At 40.4% G+C, this 23951-nt stretch overlaps 1 protein-coding gene across 2 annotated transcripts in view; it reads right to left on the bottom strand.

Annotated features, from left to right (window-relative positions):
• Nucleotides 1-23951, bottom strand: part of pcca (propionyl-CoA carboxylase subunit alpha) — a 463897-nt gene that overhangs the window by 254050 nt on the left and 185896 nt on the right. For both annotated transcript variants that reach the window (XM_059970514.1, XM_059970515.1), the window contains one exon: nt 16236-16367. In XM_059970514.1, the coding sequence (XP_059826497.1) occupies nt 16236-16367 (132 nt within the window). The remainder of the gene's footprint in view (nt 1-16235; nt 16368-23951) is intronic.

Here is a 23951-nt window from a genome sequence, read left to right as displayed (position 1 = left end):
CACTATTCCAACCCACTCCACCCCAAAGGATACAAAATGCCCCTTGCTCTATGTTTCCACTTTGGTCAACTATAAAAATCTATATAAAAGTAGATGAATATTTTGAAGAATCATTCTGAAAACTTCAAACAAAACAATAGATGAGACCTTACTTCCGAATTGTTTGCTCTCTAAAGAGAGATGCAACTGAATTCTTGTGTGGCATCAATATTCAGTAGAAAAAGTTAAATCCTACTTTTCTTCTCTGAGTGCTTCTGTCCTAATTAACAAGGACTTGTACATTTCTGAAGGAAATTTTATATTCTGGGTTTGTGTTTTTATTCAGGGGGAAAAAAAGCACTTGAGCAGCAAAAAGTTGGAGAGGAGCATGAAGAGCATGTCTGGGAACCACCAACTGCTATATGTGGCTCAAGCTACAGGGGTTGACTTATGAAACATTAAAATGAAACTCGATAGTTTTTAAAGCTGTGTGCATGCTATCCTTTAACAACTTGATAACAGCTGATGATTATTAGTCTTTGACAAAATCATCTGTAAAGTAAAAAAAGATTACAACCTATTATGATAAAAATCAAAAGTGCGATCTTTACAAAAACATATAATGCATATATGTGAAGCAGCAGCAAGGAAGCATGGGGTGGAGGAGGGGAAGTTGGCAGAAAATTTAATTTCCTTTCATTAGTTTGTCTGCTCCACAAATCAGCGCTTGTTAAACTCAAAGCAAATCTGAAAGGAGTATCTGTTTAAGATCTTATGTTTTTACAATAGCTATGATGGTTAAATGGTATCTTTTCCAAAGAATGATTATCTTCGGGGTAAAACAAATTTTGTTTTAATAAGTCCTGGGCTCACTAAACTCACCAGCTAACTTTGGCTTCACAAAAGGAAATACCGTCCATCATTTTAGGCAAAAAGAACCAAAAAAAAGAATCAAAGGAGTAATTTAGGCATGTTTGTGGTTTCCACACATTGAGTTTCAAGTGCCTTTGTTCAACTTGATGACAGTTATGCGAGTATACTTCGCCTTAATAGCCACTCTGTCAGGAAGTGTTAAACCAGTCAAATGCAGACAATTAGAGCCACTTGAACTCAGTGCATGAAGAGTAAAAGCTGATGTTGTTCCACCATTTATAGTTAAGTGGAGACACTTTGAATTATCTTCGCAGTTTTAATTTGAAACTTTTCACTGACATTCCGATTAAATAAGCAACGTTTCACTTGTTGCAGAATCTGAGCTCTAAGTAAGGAAACTTGCTGTGCTGAGTTTCATTTAGAAATCTTATCAAAGGTAAAGGTTTAAGCTTCTCTCTTGGCAAGACATTGCAATGGTCCAACATTTTAACAGCTCAGTTGAATTCTATTACAGAAATGAAAGGCATGAGAAGCCAATCACATCCATGCCTCTTATATGAACTCTTCAATTACCCAGATTCCCCCACCCCACACCCCTGCTTTCTGTCCAAAGACCAGTATGGATTTTTCTCAAATCAATTATCTTTTGGAAGCTCCACAAACACAAGAAAATCTGCTGATACTCAAACCCAAAGCAACACACAAAATGCTGGAGGAGCTCAGCAGGCCAGGTACTCAATGATTTCTTGAACTTCCAGTAATTGTCCCCTCCCCCTCTCCTTCATCATTCCCTATTCCTGTTTCCCTCTCTCACCTTCTCTCTCTCTGGTGCTCCTCCCCCTCCCTTTCTTCAATGGTCTTCTGTCCTCTCCAATCAGATTCTCCCTTCTCCAGTCACTTACCTCTTTCGTTATTCAACTTTCCGGCTCTTTATCAGTGCTTCCCCTTCTCCCAGTTTCACCTACCACCTTATACTTCTCCCTCCCCTCCCACACCACCCTCTTACCCAGACTTCTCTTCCTTCCGTATGAAGAGCCTCAGCCTGAGACATTGACTGTTTACTCTTCAGATGTTGCCTGGCCTGCTGAGTTCCTCCAGCGTTTTGTGTGTGTTCTGTTGGAAGCTTATAACCGAATTTGCTTCAATTAATCCTTCAACGAGTACACTGCAGATGAGAGAAACTATTCATACAAACACTTCCCCAAAACCAACTCACATGTTTTGTTAATTATCTTAGTTTATAACTACTGATTATTGGGTACAATTGACAGATATCCATACCATCTTAACTCTAAACATCTTCCTATATTGCCTAAAATCAGTGTCGGAAAGAAAATCAATAATTAGGGGACAAATGGACTCTTCTGTTGCTGTGGAATAAGATTACAAGACTGGATGTCGCCTCCATGGAATATGCTAAAGTGTCAGTTTGTGAATGCAGAGCATTCTGAAATGGGCGGATGAAGATCAAGAATGTTCAGCCCACCTCAATACTAATGACATAGGTTGAAGAAATTGAGGTCCTGCGAACAGATTTTAGTAAAGCAGGAAAAGGTAACTTGCTGTAGCATCAGCCCTCCACTCCATCCTATCCCACCTAAACAAAATGCCTCATACGCTAGGTTGATGTTCATAACCCTCAGAGGCTGGTGGGTAAACTGTCTTCAGTGGAATTCGATACTCCTCTCTGTAACTGGCTCTTGGACTTGATGGAAATGGCAACAACATTTCAAGCTCTATCATGCTGAACATTGGTGCTGACCAAGGCTGTGTGTTCAACCCCGCTGCTGAGCCGCAACTGCGCTACCAGATGCAGCTCAAGTTCGCTGATGATACTACAGAGGTTGTGCTCATCCTCAACAATTATGTCAGCTAACAGAAGGGTGCTAGAGGGGCTTGTCAAATGGTGTCAGAACAACAACCTGAGTCTCAATGTGGACAAAAGAGATGATTGTGCTGTTATGTTTTCTAATTCCATAAACTAATCAAAAGTAAAACATGGAAGCATGGGGATAAATGAGAATTGACTTTGTTTTTATTTATGACATAGTGGCGTAATAGTGCCATTCATGTACTTTTACATATACCCAAACCAAAGTTATTTAAACAAAGTATGCCGAAACAAGCAATACTTTTATATCACTCAAAAATTACTGAAGTATACAATTCTCCTCCCTACTCAGTAAAGATCTCCAATATAGAATGCATCACAACTTATATACAGTGCCTATAGAAAGTATTCACCCACCTTGGAAGTTTTCATGTTTTATTATTTTACAAAATTTGAATCACAGTGGAGTTAATTTGGCTGTCGTGGCACTGATTAACAGAAAAGACTTTTTTGTGTCAAAGTGAAAACAAATTTCTACAAAATGACTTGAATTTATTACAATTATTCAACACAAAATAATTGATTGCATAATTACGCATCCCTTTCAAGTAAGTATTTAGTAAATGTACCTTTGGCAGCAATTATAGCCTCGTGTCGATGTGGATAGGTCTCTATCAGCTTTGCACTTTGGACACTGCAATTTTTCCCCATTCTCCTTTACAAAATCGCTCAAGCTCTGTTAAACTGCAAGAGGATCACGAGTGAACATTCCTTTTCAAGTCCAGTCACAAACTTTGAATTGGATTGAGGTGGACTCTGACTTGGCCACTTGGCCACTCCAGGACATTAACTTTGTTGTTTTTAAGCCATTCCTGTGTAGCTTTGGCTTTTCGCTTACAGTTATTGTCTTTCTGGACTCCCATCAGGTTTTCCCTGTATTTTGCTGCATTCATTTTACCTTCTACCATCACAAGTCTTCCAGGGCCCGGTACAGTGAAACATCCCCATAGCATAATGTAGCCATCACCGTGCATCACAGTAGGGATGGTGTGTTTTTGATGATGTGCGGTATTTGGCTAATGCCAGACATAGCATATAGTCTGATGGTCAAAAAGCTCCATTTTGGTTTCATCAGACCATAGAACCTTCTTCCAGCTGACTTCAGAGTCTCCCACATGCCTTCAGCCAAACTCCAGCTGAGATTTCATGTGAGACTTTTTTTCCCAATGGCGGCTTTCTCTTTGCCACTCTCCCATAAAGCTGCATCTGGTGAAGCACCCGGGCAACAGTTGTTGTAAGCGCAGTCTCTCCCACCTCAGCCATGGAAGCTTGTAACTCCTCCAAGTGTTGTCATAGGTCTCTTGGTGGCCTCCCTCAGTAATCTCCTTCTTGCACGGTCACTCAGTTTTTGAGGACGGACTGCTTTAGGCCAATTTACAGCCACGACTTATTCTTTCCATTTCTTGATGATTGACTTAACTGTACTCCAAGGAATATTCAGTGACTTGGAAATTTTCTTGTGTCTATCTCCTGGCTTGTGCTTTTTAATGACCTTTTCATGGAGTTGCATGAGTGTTCTTTTGGATACTGACTCACCAGCAGCTGGACCTTCCAGATACAGGTGTATTTTTACTACAATCAACTGAAACACCTTGACCGAACACAGGTGATCTCTATTTAACTAATTATGTGACTTCTAGGACCAATAAATAATAATACTTTATTGATGTTGAGTGGGAAATTCTTTCATTACAGCAGCAACATTTAAAATCACACTTAGCAGTGTGTTAACTAAAAACAAATACAGAATAATAGTGTAAAAATGGTAAGCATATAAAAAGTGTACCAAAGTACAATAATAATGTACAAAATAATAAAGCAGAGACTATTGTACCATGTTGTGTGTTCTCCTGTCACACAGAGATGAACTGTTGTATATGCTTATTGGATTTGGTAGGGGAGATTTTCTGTAACAATCCTTGTGACAGTGGAGCTGAATGGGTCTGTTCAAAAGGTGCTTCTCTGCTTATTCAGTAGGTCATGGAGAGGATGTGCCAGATTGTCCAAAATTGATAACAGTTTGTTTAGTGACCTCTTCTCCACCACTAACTCAAGAGAGTCTGTACTGTAGCCAAGGTTGGATCCATCCTTTTTAATGAGTTGGTTTCTTATTTTGCATCACCAGCACCGATGCTGCTCCCCCAATATAAAGCTGCAAAGAAGACTGCACTTGCTACAACAGACTGGTAAAAGATCTCCAACATCCTGCCTCACACATTGAAGGATCTCAGCTTCCTTAGAGAGTCTGCTCATCCCCTTCTTGTAAACAGCCCTGGTGTTTGGTTTTCCAGTCAAGTCTCCCTCTTTTTCTAAAATGTATACAGGACTCATCACAGTCCTCTTCCTCCTAAAAATCAATCAACATCTCTGTGGTTTCAGCAACATTCAGGAGCATGTGATTCTTTTATATTTGTAATTAATTTAGTTTAGATCACTTAGTGTAGAGATCTGTTTTCACATTGACGCAGGAGTCTTTTTCTGCTCATCAAAGTCAAAAATAGCCTAGTTAAATCCACTGTGATTCAACGTTGCAAAACAATAAAACATGAAAACTTCTTGGGGGGGGGGGAAAGAAACACTTTTTATAGGCACTGTACATATACACACATAAACACACACACAAATATACAGTATACAATATCCTCAGTTTGGTAGATTTTAAATTGTCCCATTCAATTTAATCGTTGTGGAGGATTTCTTACTCTTGTGGGATAACACCTTTCCTGAAAAGAAGGGAGGGGTCACTTTGCTTGGCAGTTGAGATTTGTGACTGTGAAACAATTTCAGGTTCTGGGACCTTCTCCATGGTTCTAGGAGTCTGGGACTACAGGAAGTGCTTCTGACAGCTGAGTACACCTTTCTACTGGATGTGTTGGCATTCCAAAAATTGCATGGCAAGTTGCTCAATCCCAAGTAGCCAGACAAAGCTTCAAGCCATTTTGACTTGCTTTATTTTGACCACTCCTAGGTGACTAGCATGTAACCCTCCAACAATTCAGCTCTCAGCTTGAATGGTACAACTCTCAGTCCCCACATCAGGCAACCCCCATCATTTTACTTTTTGTTTAGTTCATTGAGATACGGCACGGAATAGGCCCTTCCAGCCATGTCGCCCAGAAATCCCCCAATTTAATCCTAGTCTCATCGTTGGACCATTAACAATGACCAATTAACCTAAACTTTGGACTGTGGGAGGAAACTGAAACACCCAGAGGAAATCCATGTGGTCATGGAGAGAACATACAAACTCCTTACAGGCAGCAGCAGGAATTGAACCCTAGATGCCCATAAAGCATTGTGCTAATCACTGCACTACCATGCTGTCAAGGGCAAGTTCATACAACACAGGTAAAAATCAGGGAACTGGGATTTCTGCTGCACATTCCAGTCATTCTGGGTGGCCATGTAGGCATGAGACTCCATGGGGTCTTTTTTTGGTTTCCCTTTGGATCATCTCTGCCATAGTAGGGAGCCTTTCAATTTGCATTAGGGAGAATACGTGAAGAGGAGTATCCTCTTTTGTAAATTTTTCAGGGATTTTCTTTTACAAGAGTAAATAGGACAATCTATTAGTATTTCCATGATTAGTTATCCTCTTGAACCCAACCTTGTAATGTGTCCTCCAAGAAAGAGGGCCTACTGGTGCTGCTGCTGTTAGTGGAAATCCCTTCTGTGGATTGAAAATGAGGACTAGTGGTTGATGATCAGTAATGAGGCTAAACTCTCTCCCATACAAGAACTGGATGAAACATTTTACACCCCAACCAGACTCAAGTCCGGAAATGTGATGCTAAGTCTGTGGGGCATTCACTTCCATCACACAGAGCATGTGTTATAACTGCACCAATGACATAAGGCGAGGCTTCACAGGCAAGTTTCACTGGACAATGTGGATCATAATGTGTCAGTACAGTGGCTGGCATCACCATTTCCTTTACCTTCTGGAAAGCCACCTCACACTGCTTTGTCCATTGTCATTTCTTTCCGACCTGTGGTAATGAGGTGCAGGGCACAGGTTTAGCAAGAACCTGTTAACAGTAATCAACATATCCTAAAAAGGACTTCAACTGTGACACATCATTTAACCTTGGGGCATCCACCACTTCTTGAATTTACTTGTGTAGTACTTTTGTGTCAATTGCGTGATCACCGTGAGTGATGGTTGGTTTAAAGAATTTATACTTAACATCTAAAAAGTTTTAAATTCACTATTTTTAACTCTGTCAAGAGTTTGGAGATGTTCTTTGGATACTATCCAAGTAACAACGAGTGCCTGGACATCCTTGTAGCACCAGCTTTCTGTCAGAGTGCAGGTGCAAATGCTACTCCAAAAATAAGCCTAATGTTGCGATAAAGGCCTTTATACAAATTTGCAGTGAGAAACACTTTAGAACTATAGAACACTACAGCACAGTACAGGCCCTTCAGCCCTCCATGTCGTGCCGACCCATATAATCCTTAAAAAAAAACCAAACCCACACAACCCCATAACCCTCCATTTTTCTTTCAAACATGTGCCTATCCAAGAGGCTGTTAAATACCCCTAATGTTTTAGCCTCCACCACCATCCTTGGCAAGTCATTCCAGGCACCCACAACCCTCTGTGTAAAAAAAACTTACCCCTGATGTCTCCCCTAAACTTCCCTCCCTTAATTTTGTACATATGCCCTCTGGTGTTTGCATTCTTCTTCCATCTCCATCTGTAGGTAGGCCTCATCTAAGTCCACATTCTGAAGCATTTTCCTCCAGAAAAGTTTGCAAATATATCCGCTACCCTGGGCAGAGGGTATTGATCTACTTTCAGTACTGACAGACCCACACTCCTTGGCTGCTGGGATGACCTACGTTGCCCATAGGCTCCACTCAAACTTGGAAAGAATTCATTCAGCCTCCATGCCATCGAGCTCACTCACTACTTTATCACAGACGGCATATGGAACTGGAAGGGCTTTGTAAAGCTTGAGTGTGGCATCTTCATTTAACACTATTTTACCCTTGATATGGTTGAGTTTTCCAAAGCCAACCTTGAACACTGCTGTGGCATCATCCAGTACCTTTCTTAATTAATTTTCAGTCGCAGATGTGATATGTAAATTGTGTATGGATCTCCAATCAGATTGTCTCAGCCACTCACTTACTGGTCTTCCTGTTTTTACCACATTCAAGGCCAATGTGGCTTATTGGTTGCTGTATTTCACTGTCACGAATGTCATTCCCACTGAGTTATATTTTTTTCTAAGTTCTTAGTTGGATATCTACAGTCTTCAGTCCAAACACGAGGAAATCCGCGAATGCTGGAAATTCAAACAACAACACACACAAAATGCTGGTGGAACACAGCAGGCCAGGCAGCATCTATGATGCTTAGATGCTGCCTAGCCTGCTGCGTTCTACCAGCATTTTGTGTGTGTTGTTGTCTTCAGTTTAGTACAGTTGGCCCTCCTTATCCGCGGATTCCGCATGTGCGGATTCAACCAACCGCAGATCGGGAAAACCCAGAAGCTCTCTCTCCAGCACGCGTTGTTTGACCATGTACAGACTATTTTTTCTTGTCATTATTCCCTAAACAATACAATATAAGAACTACTTACATAGCATTTACATTGTATCAGATATTATAAGTAATCTAGAAATGACTTTAAAGTACAGGCAGTCCCCAGGTTATGAATGAGTTCCATTTCTGAGTCCGTCTTTAAGTCGGAACAGGTACATCCGGTATTATTTAGCATCAGTTAGTCAAACGTTTTTCTTAGTATATAGTACATATTTTACCTTTCTATGCATATAAAACACTTAAGAAACATATGTATTTCAATAATTAAACCACTGTGTTGTTTAGTAATAATAATTGGAGCTTTCATCAGGGCAATGTCTTTCACATGCTCCACTAAAATCATTTGATTGTTGACCGACAGCAGCCTAACACTTTTCCAATGACCTATAGCGTTTCACCTTTCTGATCGCTTTATTACTTCCACCTTATTTTCAATTGCGATCGTGATTATTTTCGTGAACAGAAACACCACGGATTCAGAGCTGCACCGCCAGGTCCTAATGTCCACCGCAATGAACATGTTAAATAAAGTCCGGGGTTTCACTGGGTCCTAAAGACCATCGCAATAAGCCAGGTTAAATAAGGGACTTGAGCATCCGCGCTTTTTGGTATCCGCAGGGGGTTTCGGAACCAATCCCCTGTGGATAAGGAGGGCCAACTGTATCTTTGAAACGTCATTCAAAAACATTTTGTGGAATGACTGATACAGCTGAGTCAGTGTACAATTCCATTTCGATTAATTTACCGCTCACTTCCGGTGCAAGCCATATTGCTTGTCTATTGTTACCCAGTTCTGTGTCACTCTCATCATTATCAGGTTTTTCATCAACAGCATGTAGATCAGTTTTTGAAATAGCAACTCAGACTTTTTTTTACCTTTATCTCTTCCTTGTGCAGTCCATTTATTTTGGCCTGACCAACATACTCTTTGTATGCATTTTCTGTAAGTTTCACATTTGAACCTACATTAGTTTGGTGTATGTGAGCCCCTGCCACAATGGTAACAAAATTTGTTTGCTCTGGCGTGTTTTTGTTTCAATATTTTAATTTTGTTCGCACTCGCTTTTCAACCCTGACTGCAACTAAAATGCATCTCTGGCTGTGGTTTCCACTGATACTGTAATTACAACTGTTCCTTTAAATGTGAGTTGTTCTTCAGTTTGGAGCTGTTTTTGAATGCTTTCCTGTAAGATTCCAGAAACTGAACAATCTCTCAGTGCATCATTAAGCCCATCACTGAACTGACAATGCTAAGACAATCTCTCCAATTCAGCCACGTCCTCTGAAATGGACTCCCTTTTCTTTTGATTCCACTTATGAACCCAAAAGTGTTCTGCAATCAATAGTTTTGGTTCTAAACATTCCTGCATTACTTTCATGAATTCCACAACTTTATTTTCGGCTATTTTGGTTGAAGTAGGTAAACTTCAAAACAAACTGTATGCTTTTCCACCTATTACACTCAGCAAAGTTGACACTTGCTTTGCATTTCCATCGAAGTAGTGTTCAATTTGTTTAGTATGCAATATCCAGTTATCCTTTCTGCAATTGAACACATCTAACGTTCTGAAGTAACCAGCGACTTCTGCTCTTTGCTAAATCTTTTTAAAAATTATTTATGATTATTGATTTATGATTATTATCATTCACTGTTTATGAAGCTGTGAATTCCACATGCTTCGACCTTTTTTTTAAACGTAAACAGAATCTCCTTTTCCAAAGAAGCCACATGTTGGTTTTTTTTATTCAAACTTCTCTCTGCATTTTTTTTAACTCAAATGTCACACTGCCTTTCAACACATAGGTAGTCATCCCAGGTTTGTTTAAAACTGACTTGTCACCGTTAGGCTTTGTAATTCCATAAACTAATCAAAGGATAAACACAGGAACCCAGGGATAAATGCATGTCAGCTAGGCTGTTATTTTTAGCGAGACATGCACTTATGATGAAGTGACATATTGACGTATGTCATTCACGTACTTTTACACATAATCCATAATAAATCATTTTAACAAAGAATGTTTAATCAAACAATATATTTACAATATTATGCAAATATTACTGAAATATTAAATACAGAACAGGAGTCAACCACTCTCCTTTGTAGGAGTGTTCTCTAACATGGAGAGAGTGAAGAGCACTAAGTTCCTTGGTGTGCACATAACAGACAATCTAACCTACATTCAAAACACCTCTTCATTAGGTAAGAAGGCACGAGTCTATACCTTTTGAGGACACTGAGGAGTGCAAGGACCCCGCCGCCGTTCAAACAAATTTCTATAGGAGCACCATCGAGAGTGTACTGTCTGGCTGCATCATTGTATGGCAAGAAAGCTGAAAGGCATCGCATGGCAAGACCCTACAGTGGATAGTGAAAACTGCCAAAGGGATCACCAGGGTCTCCCTTCCCAGACCCCGATTTGTGACATTTATCAGGAGTGTCGGATATAAAGTGCCTGAAGGATCCCTACCACCTATCCAACAATCTGTCTTAGATACTATCATCAGGAAGGGGGTACAGGAGCATCAGGATTCAGACTGCCAGACAGAGTAACAGTTTCGTACCTCAAGTTGTGAGACTAATCAATACCCTGCCAGCACCAGTCTCGTCACTAGAACAAACAGCTGTTTACTGTTTACCTGTTCTGCACACAGTATGCACTTCGAATTATATTTTATTAACTTATTTATGGTGATATTATATTTTATGTGTGGTGTGTAATATATGTTTTGGATATGTACCATGGACCACAGGAATGTTGCTTCATTTGATTGTATATGCATCAGAAGCAAAATCAGGTTTATTATCACTGGCATGTGACATGAAATTTGTTAACCTAGCAAAAGCAGTTCAATGAAATACATAACCTAACAGAGAGAAAAAAATAACAAATAAGCAAGTAAATCAATTACGTATATTGCATAGATTTAAAATAATGTGCAAAAACAGAAATATTGTATATTAAAAAAGTGATGTAGTGTCCAAAGCTTCAATGTCCATTTAGGAATTTGGATGGCAGAGGGGAAGAAGCTGTTCCTGAATCACTGAGTGTGTGCCTTCAGACTTCTGTATCTCCTACCTGATGGTAACAGTGAGAAAAGGCATGCCCTGGGTGCTGGGGGTCCTTAATAATAGACACTGCCTTTCTCAGACACCGATCCCTAAAGATGTCCTGGGTACTTTGTAGGCTAGTGCCCAAGATGGAGCTGACTAGATTTACAAGCTTCGGAAGCTTGTTTCAGTCCTGTGCAGTAGCCCCTCCTTGCCAGACAGTGATGCAGCCTGTCAGAATGCTCTCCATGGGACATCTAAGAAGTTTTTGAGTGTATTTGTTGACATGCCAAACCTCTTCAAACTCCTAATAAAGTATAGTCGCTGTCTTGTCTTCTTTATATCTACATCTGTCTTCTTTATATCTACATCAGTATGTTGGGACCAGGTTATATCCTCAGAGATCTTGACACCCAGGAACTTGAAGCTGCTCACTCTCTCCACTTCTGATTGGTATGTGTTCCTTCGTCTTACCCTTCCTGAAGTCCACAATCAGCTTTTTTGTCTTACTGACATTAAGTGCCAGGTTATTGCTGTGGTACCATTCCACTAGTTGGCATATCTCACTCCTGTACGCCCTCTCCTCACCATCTGAGATTCTACCAATAATGGTAGAATCATTATTGTTATATCTAACGAGATGTATTGAAAAACTTTGTTTAGCTTGCCTTCCACACAGATCATTTCACCACATAAGTGCATGAAAGTACTACACAGAAAGAAAACAATAACAGGATACGGAATATAGTGTTACAGTTACAGAGAAAGTGAGGTGCCACTAAGCAACTAAATGCAAGCAAACAATATGGTACAAGCTCATTAGGAGGTCAAGAGTCCCATCTTTTTGTACAAGAGGACTGTTCAATAACCTTACAACAGCTAGGAAAAAAGCTGCCCTCAAATATGGTGGTATGTGCTTTCAGGATTTTGTCTCTTCTGCCTGCTAGGAGGGGAGAAATTAAAGAGCATGTCAGAGGTGGGAGGGGTCATAGATTATGCTGGCTGCTTTTCTGAGACAGGCACAGTAAAAATTGGTAATCTTAGGATTACTACTAGTGCCATTTTCCATCAAGCACAACAGAAGGAGGACATGAAAAATGAATGAAACTTTCTACAGATGATGCAGGAAGGAGGATTTTAGATTTCTGAATCATTATGACTATTTCTGGTACAGGTAGGACTGGTACCAATCAATGGTTTGTACCTCATACCATTGGATTAATATCCTTTTTTTGTTGTTGGGGCCATTGCAGATGGTTTAAACCAGCCTGACAAGAGAGTGGAAACCTATGGAACGAAGGGAAGAGACAAAAAGCAAGCAAAGTATGTTGGTGAAGTCAAAATCACAGCAACAATAGAATTAGAGGCAAATTAACCATGTAATATAATTGTCATCATCGAAATGTAGCTGCAGGGTAAGCAAGGTTGGAAGCTGAAAGGTCAAAGATATCTGACATTCGGGAAGGATGGGCAAGAGGAAAAGGAAGTGGGTGGTGTATTTAGTAAGGGAGGAGATCAGTACAGTGGCAAGGAATTATCTTAGCCCAGCAGATTATGAGGTAGAATTGGATCAGTTTGAACTGAGCTAAAAACAGTAAAAATTTTGGTGACAATTATTTATAGATCTATGTTGAATTGACTTTATTACTGCCTTCATATACATGAGGAGTAAAAATCTTTGCATTACATTCCCATCTAAATGCGCAATGTGCAATTTACAGTTAATTATAATAAACAGGAAAGTCAATATAACGTAGAAATACAGTTGTAAAAAGCTTCAACAGGTATATAAAAAGACTAGGAAGCATAAATGATAGTCTTTGACAAACAACTGAGAAAATTTATAATGGACAATAATAAAATGGCAGAGGAATTAAGTAAATACAGGTCTGAAATTCCAAAATCCCAACTTTAATCAAGCACTAACATCACAAATGGAATATTCCACAAGACACTGGGAAGGTTCCCAGACAATGCGCAGGTCTCTGAGCATCACAGAAGTGGCCCAACATATGGAATGAACAGAAGTTAATGAAAAATAGAAAAACACTGCGGAAACTGAAAAATGAAGGTCTCGATAAAATGTTGAAAGAATGCATTTGTCAGCATTGGAGTAAACATATGCTGATCGCTGATGCTTTGATGCTTAAGTCCCTATTTAACATGTATCAGTGCGGTGGTCTTTAGGACCCGGTGGAGCTCTGAATCCGCAGTGTTTCTGCTCACGAAAGTAATCATGATCACAATTGAAAATAAGGTGGAAGTAATAAAGTGATCGGAAAGAGGTGAGACGCCATCGGTCATTGGAAAAGCATTAGGCTACAGTCGGTCAACGATCAGAACAATTTTAATGGAGCATGTGAAAGGCCCTGCCCCAATGAAAGCTACAATTATTACTAAGCAACGCAGTGGTTAAATTATTGAAATATGTATGTTTCTTAAGTGTTTTATATGCATAGAAAAGTAAAATATGTACTATATACTAAAAAAAACGTTTGACTAACTGACGATAAGTAATACCGGGTGTACCTGTTCCAACCTCAAATCCGACTTAAAGATGGACTCAGGAATGGAACTCATTCATAACCCAGGGACTGCCTGTACTTTTAAGTCATTTCTAGATTACTTATAATACCTAATACAATGTAAATAGTTGTTATACTGTATGGTTTAGGGAATAATGACAAGAAAAAATAGTCTGTACATGCTCAAGCAATGAGTGTTGGAGAGAGAACTTCTGGGTTTTCCCGAACCGCGGTTGGTTGAATCTGCACATACGGAATCCGCGGATAAGGAGGGCCAACTGTATTATGTCAAAACTTTTATAAATCACTATTCCACCCTTAGGAGGAATACAGTGTGTTCAACACAGTTCCAAAAGTTTGGAGCCACTGACCTGTATGACTCAGTTATATATGAAATTAGAAAAGCTATTATACAACATTTTATTGCAAATCCCTAATTACCCTTGAGCAACCTTTGTAACTAGCTGTAGACCTACTAGTGAAGGTGCTCCATGATGTTGCTGGGGAGGACACCCAGGGCTTTGACCCAGTGATGGTGAAGGGCCAGTGATGCACTTCTAAGTCAGGATGGCATATAACTTACAGGAGTACCAGCTGTGGACAGTGTCCCCACGTCACGCTGCCTTTATCCACTTCGGTGATAAACTTCACAGGTTAGAAGATTCAGCAGAGCCTTGCTGACAATTGTCGTGTATTGGTAAACAAAGCAGCTACGGCTTGATGGTGGTGGAGGGAATGAAGGTTTGGGGATGTCCTCCTTCCAGCAGAGAAGGTTAAAGGGAACATAGGAGACTGCAGATGCTGGAAGCTAGAGCAACAATCAATGTGCTGCAGCAACTTAACAGATCATGCATCTGTGGGAGGAAAGAAATTAGAACACAGAACACTGCAGCACAGTATAGGATCTTTGGTCCAAGAAGTTGTGCGAACCTCTTAATCAACTCCAAGGTCAATCTAACGTTTCCCTCCCACTCGGCCCTCCATTCTCTTTAACCATGTAAATATCAAAAAGTCCCTTAAATATCCCTAATGCATTTCCTTCTACCACCACCCCTGGCAGCATATGCCACACATTGTCTGTATTAAAAAACCTACCTCTGACATCCTCTCTATATATATTTCTCCAGTCACCTTAAAAGTATGCACTTTCTTATTAGCCATTCGCACCTTGCGAAAACAGCACTGGCTGTCCACTCCTAGAAAACTCCTTGCTCACTCTCAACCAAGATATAGTCCCTAATCTAGACAATATCCTATTAAAATCTCCTCTGCACTTTCTCTAAAGCTGCCAAATCCTTCTTATAATGAGGCAAGCAGAACTGAACACAATACTCCAAGTGTGGTCTAACCAGAGCTTTATAGTTCTGCAACATTATTTTACATCTCTTGAACTCAGTCCCAATAATAATGAATGCCAGCAAACCACACCTTAACCACTCTATCAACTTGCAACAGCAAATCTGAGGGATCTATGGGTGTGGATCCCAAGGTCCCTCTGTCTCTCCACACTGTTCAGAGTCCTACCACTTACCCTATATTCTGCCTTCCAAAGTACTTCTTCACACTCTTCCGTACTGAACTCCATCTACTACTCATAAACACAAGAAAATCTGTAGATGCTAGAAATAAGCAACACATACAAAATGCTGAAGGAACTCAGCAGGCCAGGCAACATCTATGGAAAAGAGTAAACAGTCGACGTTTCGGGCCAAGACCCTTCTACTATTTCCCAGCCATCTCTGCATCCTATCAATGACCTGCTGTAACCTACAACAAACGTTCTGCAATACCACCAACCTGCATCAACATTTTAGGTCAAAATGAAGGGTTTTGGACCGAAAACGTCAACAATGATACAGGTTTTTTACCTGAACCACGACAATTGCTTTCTTGCCCCAGATGCTGCATGACTCCCCGAGTTCCTCCAGCACATTGCTTGCTGCTTTAGAAAGTTAAGGAGATCTGATAAGGAGTTCAAGTTTGCAACAAGTTTTTAAAAAGTAGAGGATAAGTCACCTAAAAACACATGGTTTATGATATAATAGCAAAATGGCCAAGGGAATGAATAAGAGAAATATTGTTACACATTGAGTTGTTATCTTGAACACCCTACCTGGAAGAATGGAGAAAGCAGATTCAATGGTAACCTTCAAACACACTTGGAACTCTAAGAAAAAATATACGCTATGGGAAAGTACCAGAAAATTTGGGCTCAATAGATAATTTGTTCAAGGGACTAACACAGGCACGACAGGTGTAATTGTCTATTGCTGTGCTTTTTAACTCTATTTATTGGATAAATGAATGACATGGAACTGTATCAGTGCCAGACTAATCCAACAGTACTCTGGTTGCCTCACCTTGACCACTCCATCATAACCAGGGATGGTGTTGACTTTTGCATTCTTGGCTATTAACTTGCTTTCTATCTTGTCACCCATGGCTTGGATAGCATGCATGTCAGGTCCAATGAATGTGACGCCTTCAGCAGCCTGCAGAGATAATGAAGATCAAAGATTTACTTTAGCAGTGATGTTCCTTCACATAATTTTATAAGTGTAAAAGCCCTCCAGATCACCACCAAAGTACACAATCCCTTAACCCATGTTAACCCATGTCTTCTACTGAAATAACTATATACAAACAAATCTGAAAAGCATGCAATTATGTGTTCAACATTCACTTTCTTACTTTTTAGTTCTGGCACAAGCATTGAGCATAAAGCAGCACATTTCAAAATTTTGCAAAGCTGCCCTCTGTCAAAACAATTGAGCTGGCACTGAACTGGCAGGTGAGAGATGTTCCCAAAGGTGATGAAGCCGCAAAGTAACAAAGAGCACAAAATCTTTGAAAACTCAGCTAGCTCTGACAGGAACTGCCTTTACTCCAAATACATCACGGTAACATAATGCTTCAAAAATACAGTGAGGATTAAACATAATGGGCTCCGCACAAGCAGTGGAAGTAAAGAGGAATGAGCCAAGGTACAAGTGCCATCAGTCCCAAAACAAGTTTATTATCATTCAACCATACACATGTACACAGCTAAACAAAACAACATTCCTCTGTGACTAAGGCTACGTCCACACTAGACCGGATAATTTTGAAAACACCAGTTTCCCGTAAAAACGAAAGGCGTCCACACTATGCGTTTTTAAAAATATCTCTATCCACATTGAAACGGAGATTTTGGCAAATCTCCTCCTCCTGCGCGTGCGCAGGACACATCTACCGAAAATAAGCGACATGTTTGGTGTCAAATCTCCCCATAAAAGTGCACGTTTGTGTAGTTACAGACCAGAAAAACTTAAAATGACAGACAGCTGTTGGCTTTCGCGCAGGAGAACTTCAAAGTTAAAAAAAAACAAATACTGGAGCATAAGGAGGCAACTGACAGGGAGTTCACGTACAGATTGACCCGGCTGACGATGAACATTGAAAAACTGACTAATTCTGTTTCGTTAATAAAGCACCTTGTTAAATGTATAAAACATGTCCGCATCAGTGTGTAACCCCCTGGGTCGCCTCAGGCTCGCTCAGCTCGTTCTCGTCTAGGGGGAGCAGCCTTCGGCCCCGCCAAACTGGGTAATCAGCTGGTGTGGATGCTGTGTGATGTCCCCGCCTCGCCCAAAAACAGACAGTACACCATAAGCGATTAAATGAGTAAAATTTATAAAGGTTACTATAACTAAGTGATTAATAATGATACAGTATATATAAAGAGAAAAAATAAAGAAAAGGCGCCAAACTTATCAAAGTCCAAACCACTTCGTGCACAACCGTTGGAGCTCAATTACTGAAGTCTTCTGGCCACCATTCGATCCCCTCCGAACTCCTCGACTCGCAGCTCAGGACCCTCCGAACTCCTCGACTCGCAGCTCAGGACCCTCCGAGTGGTCAACCAAGCACATCTAGCTTCATTCCCCCCTCCTCGGAGTACCTCCTGGCCTCGGACCCCCACTTGGGGTCCGTTCCTCGCCCAGCTTACAGCATTGCGTCCTCTCTCTCAAAACCCTCGCGTCGATCAGTCCAAAAGCCCGTCAACAAAAGCTTACAGACTCAGAAAAAAGAACATTAATCCCCATTTGGTTTACAAAGGAATACTATTCTGGTTATCAGTAAATTAGCATTGCTGCTAGTTAACAAAACAAAGAAGCCCTTTTGATTACGTACACAGTAATAAAGAAAAAAGAAGAAACCCCCTTTACAAGTGTTATCTTGTATTTCCATACCATGTTACATTAGGCTGTTACACATCTATTGTCAGAGAAGTACTTGCATAAATAGGTAAACCACCTTCATACAAGCACGGACAGAAAACAGGACAAAGTGAGTATACTTATTTATTCAGTAAGTTATGGGTCGAAGTATTTGGTGAGTACATTTCTAACTCTTCTGGCGTCAGTTTCATTGCCGTCTGTTCTGAAATTGTTAGGTTGCGTTCAAGAAAACAGTGCAATAGCGCGCTGCCGTCTGACAGCGTTTTCAGAAGTCTCCGGTTACCCCGTCCACACTGATCCGGCCAATCTGGCGTTTTCAAAGATACACACTTTGGAGAGCGTTTCTGAAAAGCTCCGCTTTTGGGGGACAAAAACATCATTTTAGTGTGGACGAAGGGTAAAAACGAGAAAAAGCTTTGGTTATGGATTTATCCGGAGTAGTGTGGTCGTAGCCTAAAGTGAGCAAATCAAAGTATATTTATCACGTACAGTACATAACAGTATTAACACAATATTAACAGATAATTTTAAAAATCTGTAGATTTACTGTGCAAGTTGACACAGCACCATGCTGGTGTTCTAGTGAAAGATCTAATGACCAATATAAACTCTTGAGCTCTCCAGGATATAAAAGTTTTCAGAAAGTTTAAAGTTAAAATGTGTAATTTATAGCAAGTCAGACAGAAGGTGGGTGGTGGGAGTGGGGACGGTGGGAGGTGGGAATGCAATATACAAACAAGAACACCCTTTTTGGCAATGAATAAGCAATTACACCTACAATATGTTGGAGCACCGTCAACAATTTGCATAAATACGTCAATTTGTCTGATATTGTGTACTGAAAGTTGTGACAGAGAACATCAATGCTCAAATGTTACAGTGGTTTACACGCTTATTCAAATTTGGTTGGGAAAACTTTAAGGCAATGTTAAGTTAAATGAACAAGACAATAACAGTTTACCCTCTTTGAAAGTTATTACAACTCTGAGTGATCCAAAATAAATTCTCAAGATGGCTTGAGACCTTATAAATGTAGCACACTCACAAGGATCGGATGACTTTCAACTAGAGCTCTCAGCAACTGGGGATTTCTTTTCATTTTTGGCTCTGCTCAAGATTTATCAACAGGGATTGATTGCTATGAATATTCATCAACACGATTATCACTGCATCATGCAAATCCAGAATCACAGAGTGGTTATAGCACAGAGGGAGTTCATTCTAACTGTTGAGTCAATACTAGCTCTGCGCAAGAGCAATTCCGAAGCAGAATCAGATTTATTATCACTGACATATGATATGAAATGTGACAGTAATACAATGCAAAGATATAAAAAAATCAATTATAAAAGTAAGTAAATAGTGCAAAAACAAAAGTAATAACAAGGACAATTAAAAATCCGATGGTGGTGGGAAGGAAGATATTTCTGAATTATGGAGTATGTGTCTGCAGGCTGCTCTACCTCTTCCCTGATGGTAGTAACAAGAAGAGTGTATGTTCTGAATGCTGATGGTCCTTGATGATAGATGCTGCTTTTCTGTGACAACACACCATGTAGATATGCTCAATAGTGGGGAGGGCTTTACCTGTTATGGACTGAGCTGTATCCACTACTCTTTGAAGGATTTTCTATTCGAGGGCATTGTCATTTCCGTAACAGGCTGTGATGCTTCCCTGACATCAAAATATAACCCTCTTTTCTACTTTATCGAACATCTAGAGCTAGGTTGATATGATTTGCAATAATATGTGGCCTTCAATCAACCCATTCTTATTCAGGTGACCAATCATATCTGTGATTATTAGTTTGAGAACTGTCCTCACCAAATTTCAAATAATTAGTCTGCAGTTGTGCAGTTTATCCATTTTCCTTTTTTACTGAGTAATTTCCCAATCCTCACACACCAAAACGGAATTTTTAGATTTGAGCAAGGCCTCTAAAACCGCTGAGGCATGCCAAATGGTGATTTATCCATTGAAATGCAGTTCACCTTCCTTGTGCCTCTTTTTCAATTTTAGCCCATCGAGAATCTTAACACCTTCCATCTTCACTAAGCTTTTTGCTTCTTGTTGACAACTGATGTTCCACTCTAAATCCTCTGCTTCCAGGAATTTTTTTTTAGTACCTAATCCAATCCACTCTCATCGTACACTATGCTCTCCATACACCTACAGAATTTTTCTGAATTCCCACTTATGACTTTACCCAGTATTTTTCATTTCTTTTTTAATGTCCCATCCGAACCTCCCGTAATCAATCTGGTTCTTACTTGCATTAACAATGTTATGTTCTCTTTATTTTCTGCTGTGTTTTACTCTCATTATTTTTTCAGGTCACCTGTGAGCACTAGCTTTGACTTGCTCAAAATCTTTTAAACAAGAATTTGCCTAGACTTTGAATGAAACACTCCATTTTAAAATACAAAAACACAGGAGATTATGCAGATGCTGGAAATCTTGAGGAAAATACAAAGTGCTGGAGGTACTCAGCAGGTCAGTTGCCATTTCAGGTCAAGACCCTTCATCGGGACTCCTTTAATATTATCATTTTAAAGGCCTCCTGTTGTAGATTTATCTGCCAAACTTCAGTTCCAATATACCCAGATTGATCTGCCCCTTCCATTAAAATCGACTTCCTTACATCTGTTATGTTGACATTACATCAGGGATTCCCAGCCTGGGGTCCACGGCTTAAAAAAGGTTGGGAACCACTGCCTTAGAATGATCTATAGGTTTAGCCAATTGCACAATCTATTACTTACCAATAGAGGAACTCCACAAATGCTGCTCAATTCACTGAGTTCCTCCAGCAGATTTATTGTTACTGCAGATTTCAACACCTAGAGCCTCTTGTATCCATCATCTGGCTCCATCTTCACCCATTTCTGTCCCTCATCTATCACTACCCATCACCTGCCAGCAGCTGTCTCTCAACTCCTCCCCTCACCCTCAGCTCCAACTGCTCCCCGTCTCCTTCCTCACTTGGTTCCACCAACCTACCTGGCTCCACAACTCTTTCTCACCACTATGTTCTCAGTCTTGATGCTGACTCTCAGACCAAAACAGCAACTATCCCTTTCCCTCCACACATGCTGCCTGAGTTCCTCCAGCCGTTCATTTTTCACCCATCATCTAATTTGGCTCATCATATAACTGTTATTTAATAATTACCTCAGAGTAGTTTGGGACACTTCAGTAATTTGAAATGGATATTAATGCAGCACTCAATTTGCACATGGCAAGCTCTTAAGCAACTCCCTCCATAATATTCTCTTTGAAGCAAATAACTTGAATTAAAGAAAAGGAGACCTGCTGGGTGGTTCTTACAAGACAAAAATATCCTGGTTGAAGTGGGGCTGGAGGTGTTTGGGGATGGGAGTGGAGATCAGAAACAGCTTAATATTCTTTCCTCAAACACTGCCCTTTCTTCAGGGGTGGGGACAGGTTGAAGGCAAAGAACTGGAGGAGATGAAAAGAGTTTTACAGAAAATACAAAAGCTCTCTCTGCTCCCTTGGTGGTGATGTTGCATGGGGTATGCTTGGAGCAATACATTTGATTTGCTTGGTAAACAGGAGAAAACAGGAACAGCTCTTTTCAGCTGCAAATTTTATTGCTGGCATTTTTGAAACAGAATGGTTTCTTTAAAGCAGCTAAGGATTGCGCAAGTAAATGTTAATGTCAACAATTCTACATCACTGACAGCACAATGGAAAAGGAATGCAGGTGTTTAGTACAGAGCCACCCCCCTCCCTTTCTCTCTGGAATCAATTAGGACTATAGGAAATGGATATAGGTGCTAATTACAAGAAGATAAAGTCAAACATCATGTATATACAAAAGAAACTGCAGCAATGAGGTAATCCTCCAAAAGCTCATTGACATTTGTGGCTTGAACAGAAAACAGGGAGCTTTTTTTCTGGAATTTTCTGTAGCAGCAGTCATCAATAGTCGGCATAATGGTGACTTAGCTGCCACTAGCTGCTGAAATACTCAGATTCAGATTTATTGTCACTAACATAAGTTGGGAAAGTTGTTTTGTGGCAGCAGTAAACTGCTGGCATAACATCTTACTATGAGTTTCAACAAAGATAAATAAATAAGTGTGACTGAGGAATAATGAGGTAATGTTCATGGTTCATTCAGAAATCTAATGGTGACGGGGAAGAAGTTGTTCGAAAACACTGAGTGTGTGTCCGATACCTCCTCCCTGGTAGTAATGAAAAGAGGCCATGGTGAGGGTCCTTCATGACGGTTGCCGCCTTCCTGAAGCAGCACCTTTGGAGGATGTCCTTGATGGTGGGGAGGCTTCAGCCTGTTATGCAATCCTTTGAAGCCTCTTAACATCCTGTGCATTGGTGCCTTCACCATTGTTGCAGACAAGTACACATCTGTAGAAATTTGCACAAGTCTCTAATGACACACCAATTCTCTTCAAGTTCCTAATAAGGTAGAGTGGCTGGCATGTCTTTGTCATGATTGACAAGGACCAGTACTCACTGGAATTTAGAAGAATACGGGGGTTGGAGGGGATCTCATTGAAACCCACTGAATTTTGAAAGGATCAGACAGGGGGGATGTGGCAAGAGGATGTTTCCTCTGGTGGGGGTATCCAGAACTAGAGGGCACAGCCTCAAAACTGAGGTGCAACCTTTTATAACAGAAGTAAGGAGGAACTTTTTTAGCCAGACAGTAGTAAATCTTTGGAATGCTCTGCCACAGATTGCGGTGGAGGCCATTCTTGCCTATATTTAAGGCAGAAGTTGATTGTTTTCTAATTAGTCAGGCCATCAAAGGATATGGCAAGAAGGCAGGTGTATGGGGTTGAGTGGGATCTGGGATCAGCCATGATGATATGGTGAAGCAGACTCGATGGCCCGAATGGCGTAATTCTGCTCCTATGTCTTATGGTCTAATATGTTGTGCCCAGGATAGATCTTCTGAGATGTTGACTCCCAGGAACTTGAAGCTATTCACTCTTTCCACCACTGACCCTCAATGAGGACTGGTGTGTGTGCTCCCAACTTCCCCTCCCTGAAGTCCACAATCAATTCCTTGGTCTTACTGACACTGAATTGTTGCAACACCATTCAACTAGCGACCTATTTAGTTTCCGTATACCTCATCACCATCCAAGATTCTGCCAATATCAGTGCATTTATAGATGGCATTTGAGCTGTGCCTTGCCATACAGCTTCACTGTACAGTGCAGAGACGCACAGCTAACTGTTGTAGTTCATCCTCAATTGTTTGATTACAAAAGACTCTGTGATCAAAGGGCTGTTACACATTGCACTGAAAGACCATCAACTGAGGCTACGTCCACACTACACCAGATAAATCTGTAACTGAAGCCTTTTCTCTTCGTTTTTACCCTCCGTCCACACTAAAACGGTGTTTTCGTCCCCCGAAACTGGAGCTTTTCAGAAACGCTCTCCAGGGTGTGTAATTTTGAAAACCCCGCTTGGCCGGACCAGTGTGGACTGGGTAACCGGAGAAATTTAAAAACGCTGTCATGATGTGCCGGAACAGATGGTGACAGCAGCGTGCCGTTTCATTATTTTCTTGAACGCAATCTAACAATTTCAGAACATACGGCAACAAGACTGAAGCCAGGAGAGTTAGAAATGTACTCACCAAATACTTTCACCCATAACTTATTGAATAAATAAGTATATTCACTTTGCACTGTTCTCTGTCCTTGCTCGTATGAAGGTGGATTTACCTATTTTTGCAAGTACTTCCCTGACAATAAATGTGTAACAGCCTGATGTAACATTGTACGGAAATACAAGATAATACTGATGCAGACGTGTTTTATACATTTAACAAGGAGCTTTATTAATGCAACAGAGTT

The sequence above is a fragment of the Hypanus sabinus genome, chromosome 5 (genome assembly GCF_030144855.1).
Source record: "Hypanus sabinus isolate sHypSab1 chromosome 5, sHypSab1.hap1, whole genome shotgun sequence".
NCBI lineage: Eukaryota > Metazoa > Chordata > Chondrichthyes > Myliobatiformes > Dasyatidae > Hypanus > Hypanus sabinus.
Note: the sequence above shows the minus strand (reverse complement) of the source record. Positions and strands in the feature narration are given on the sequence as shown.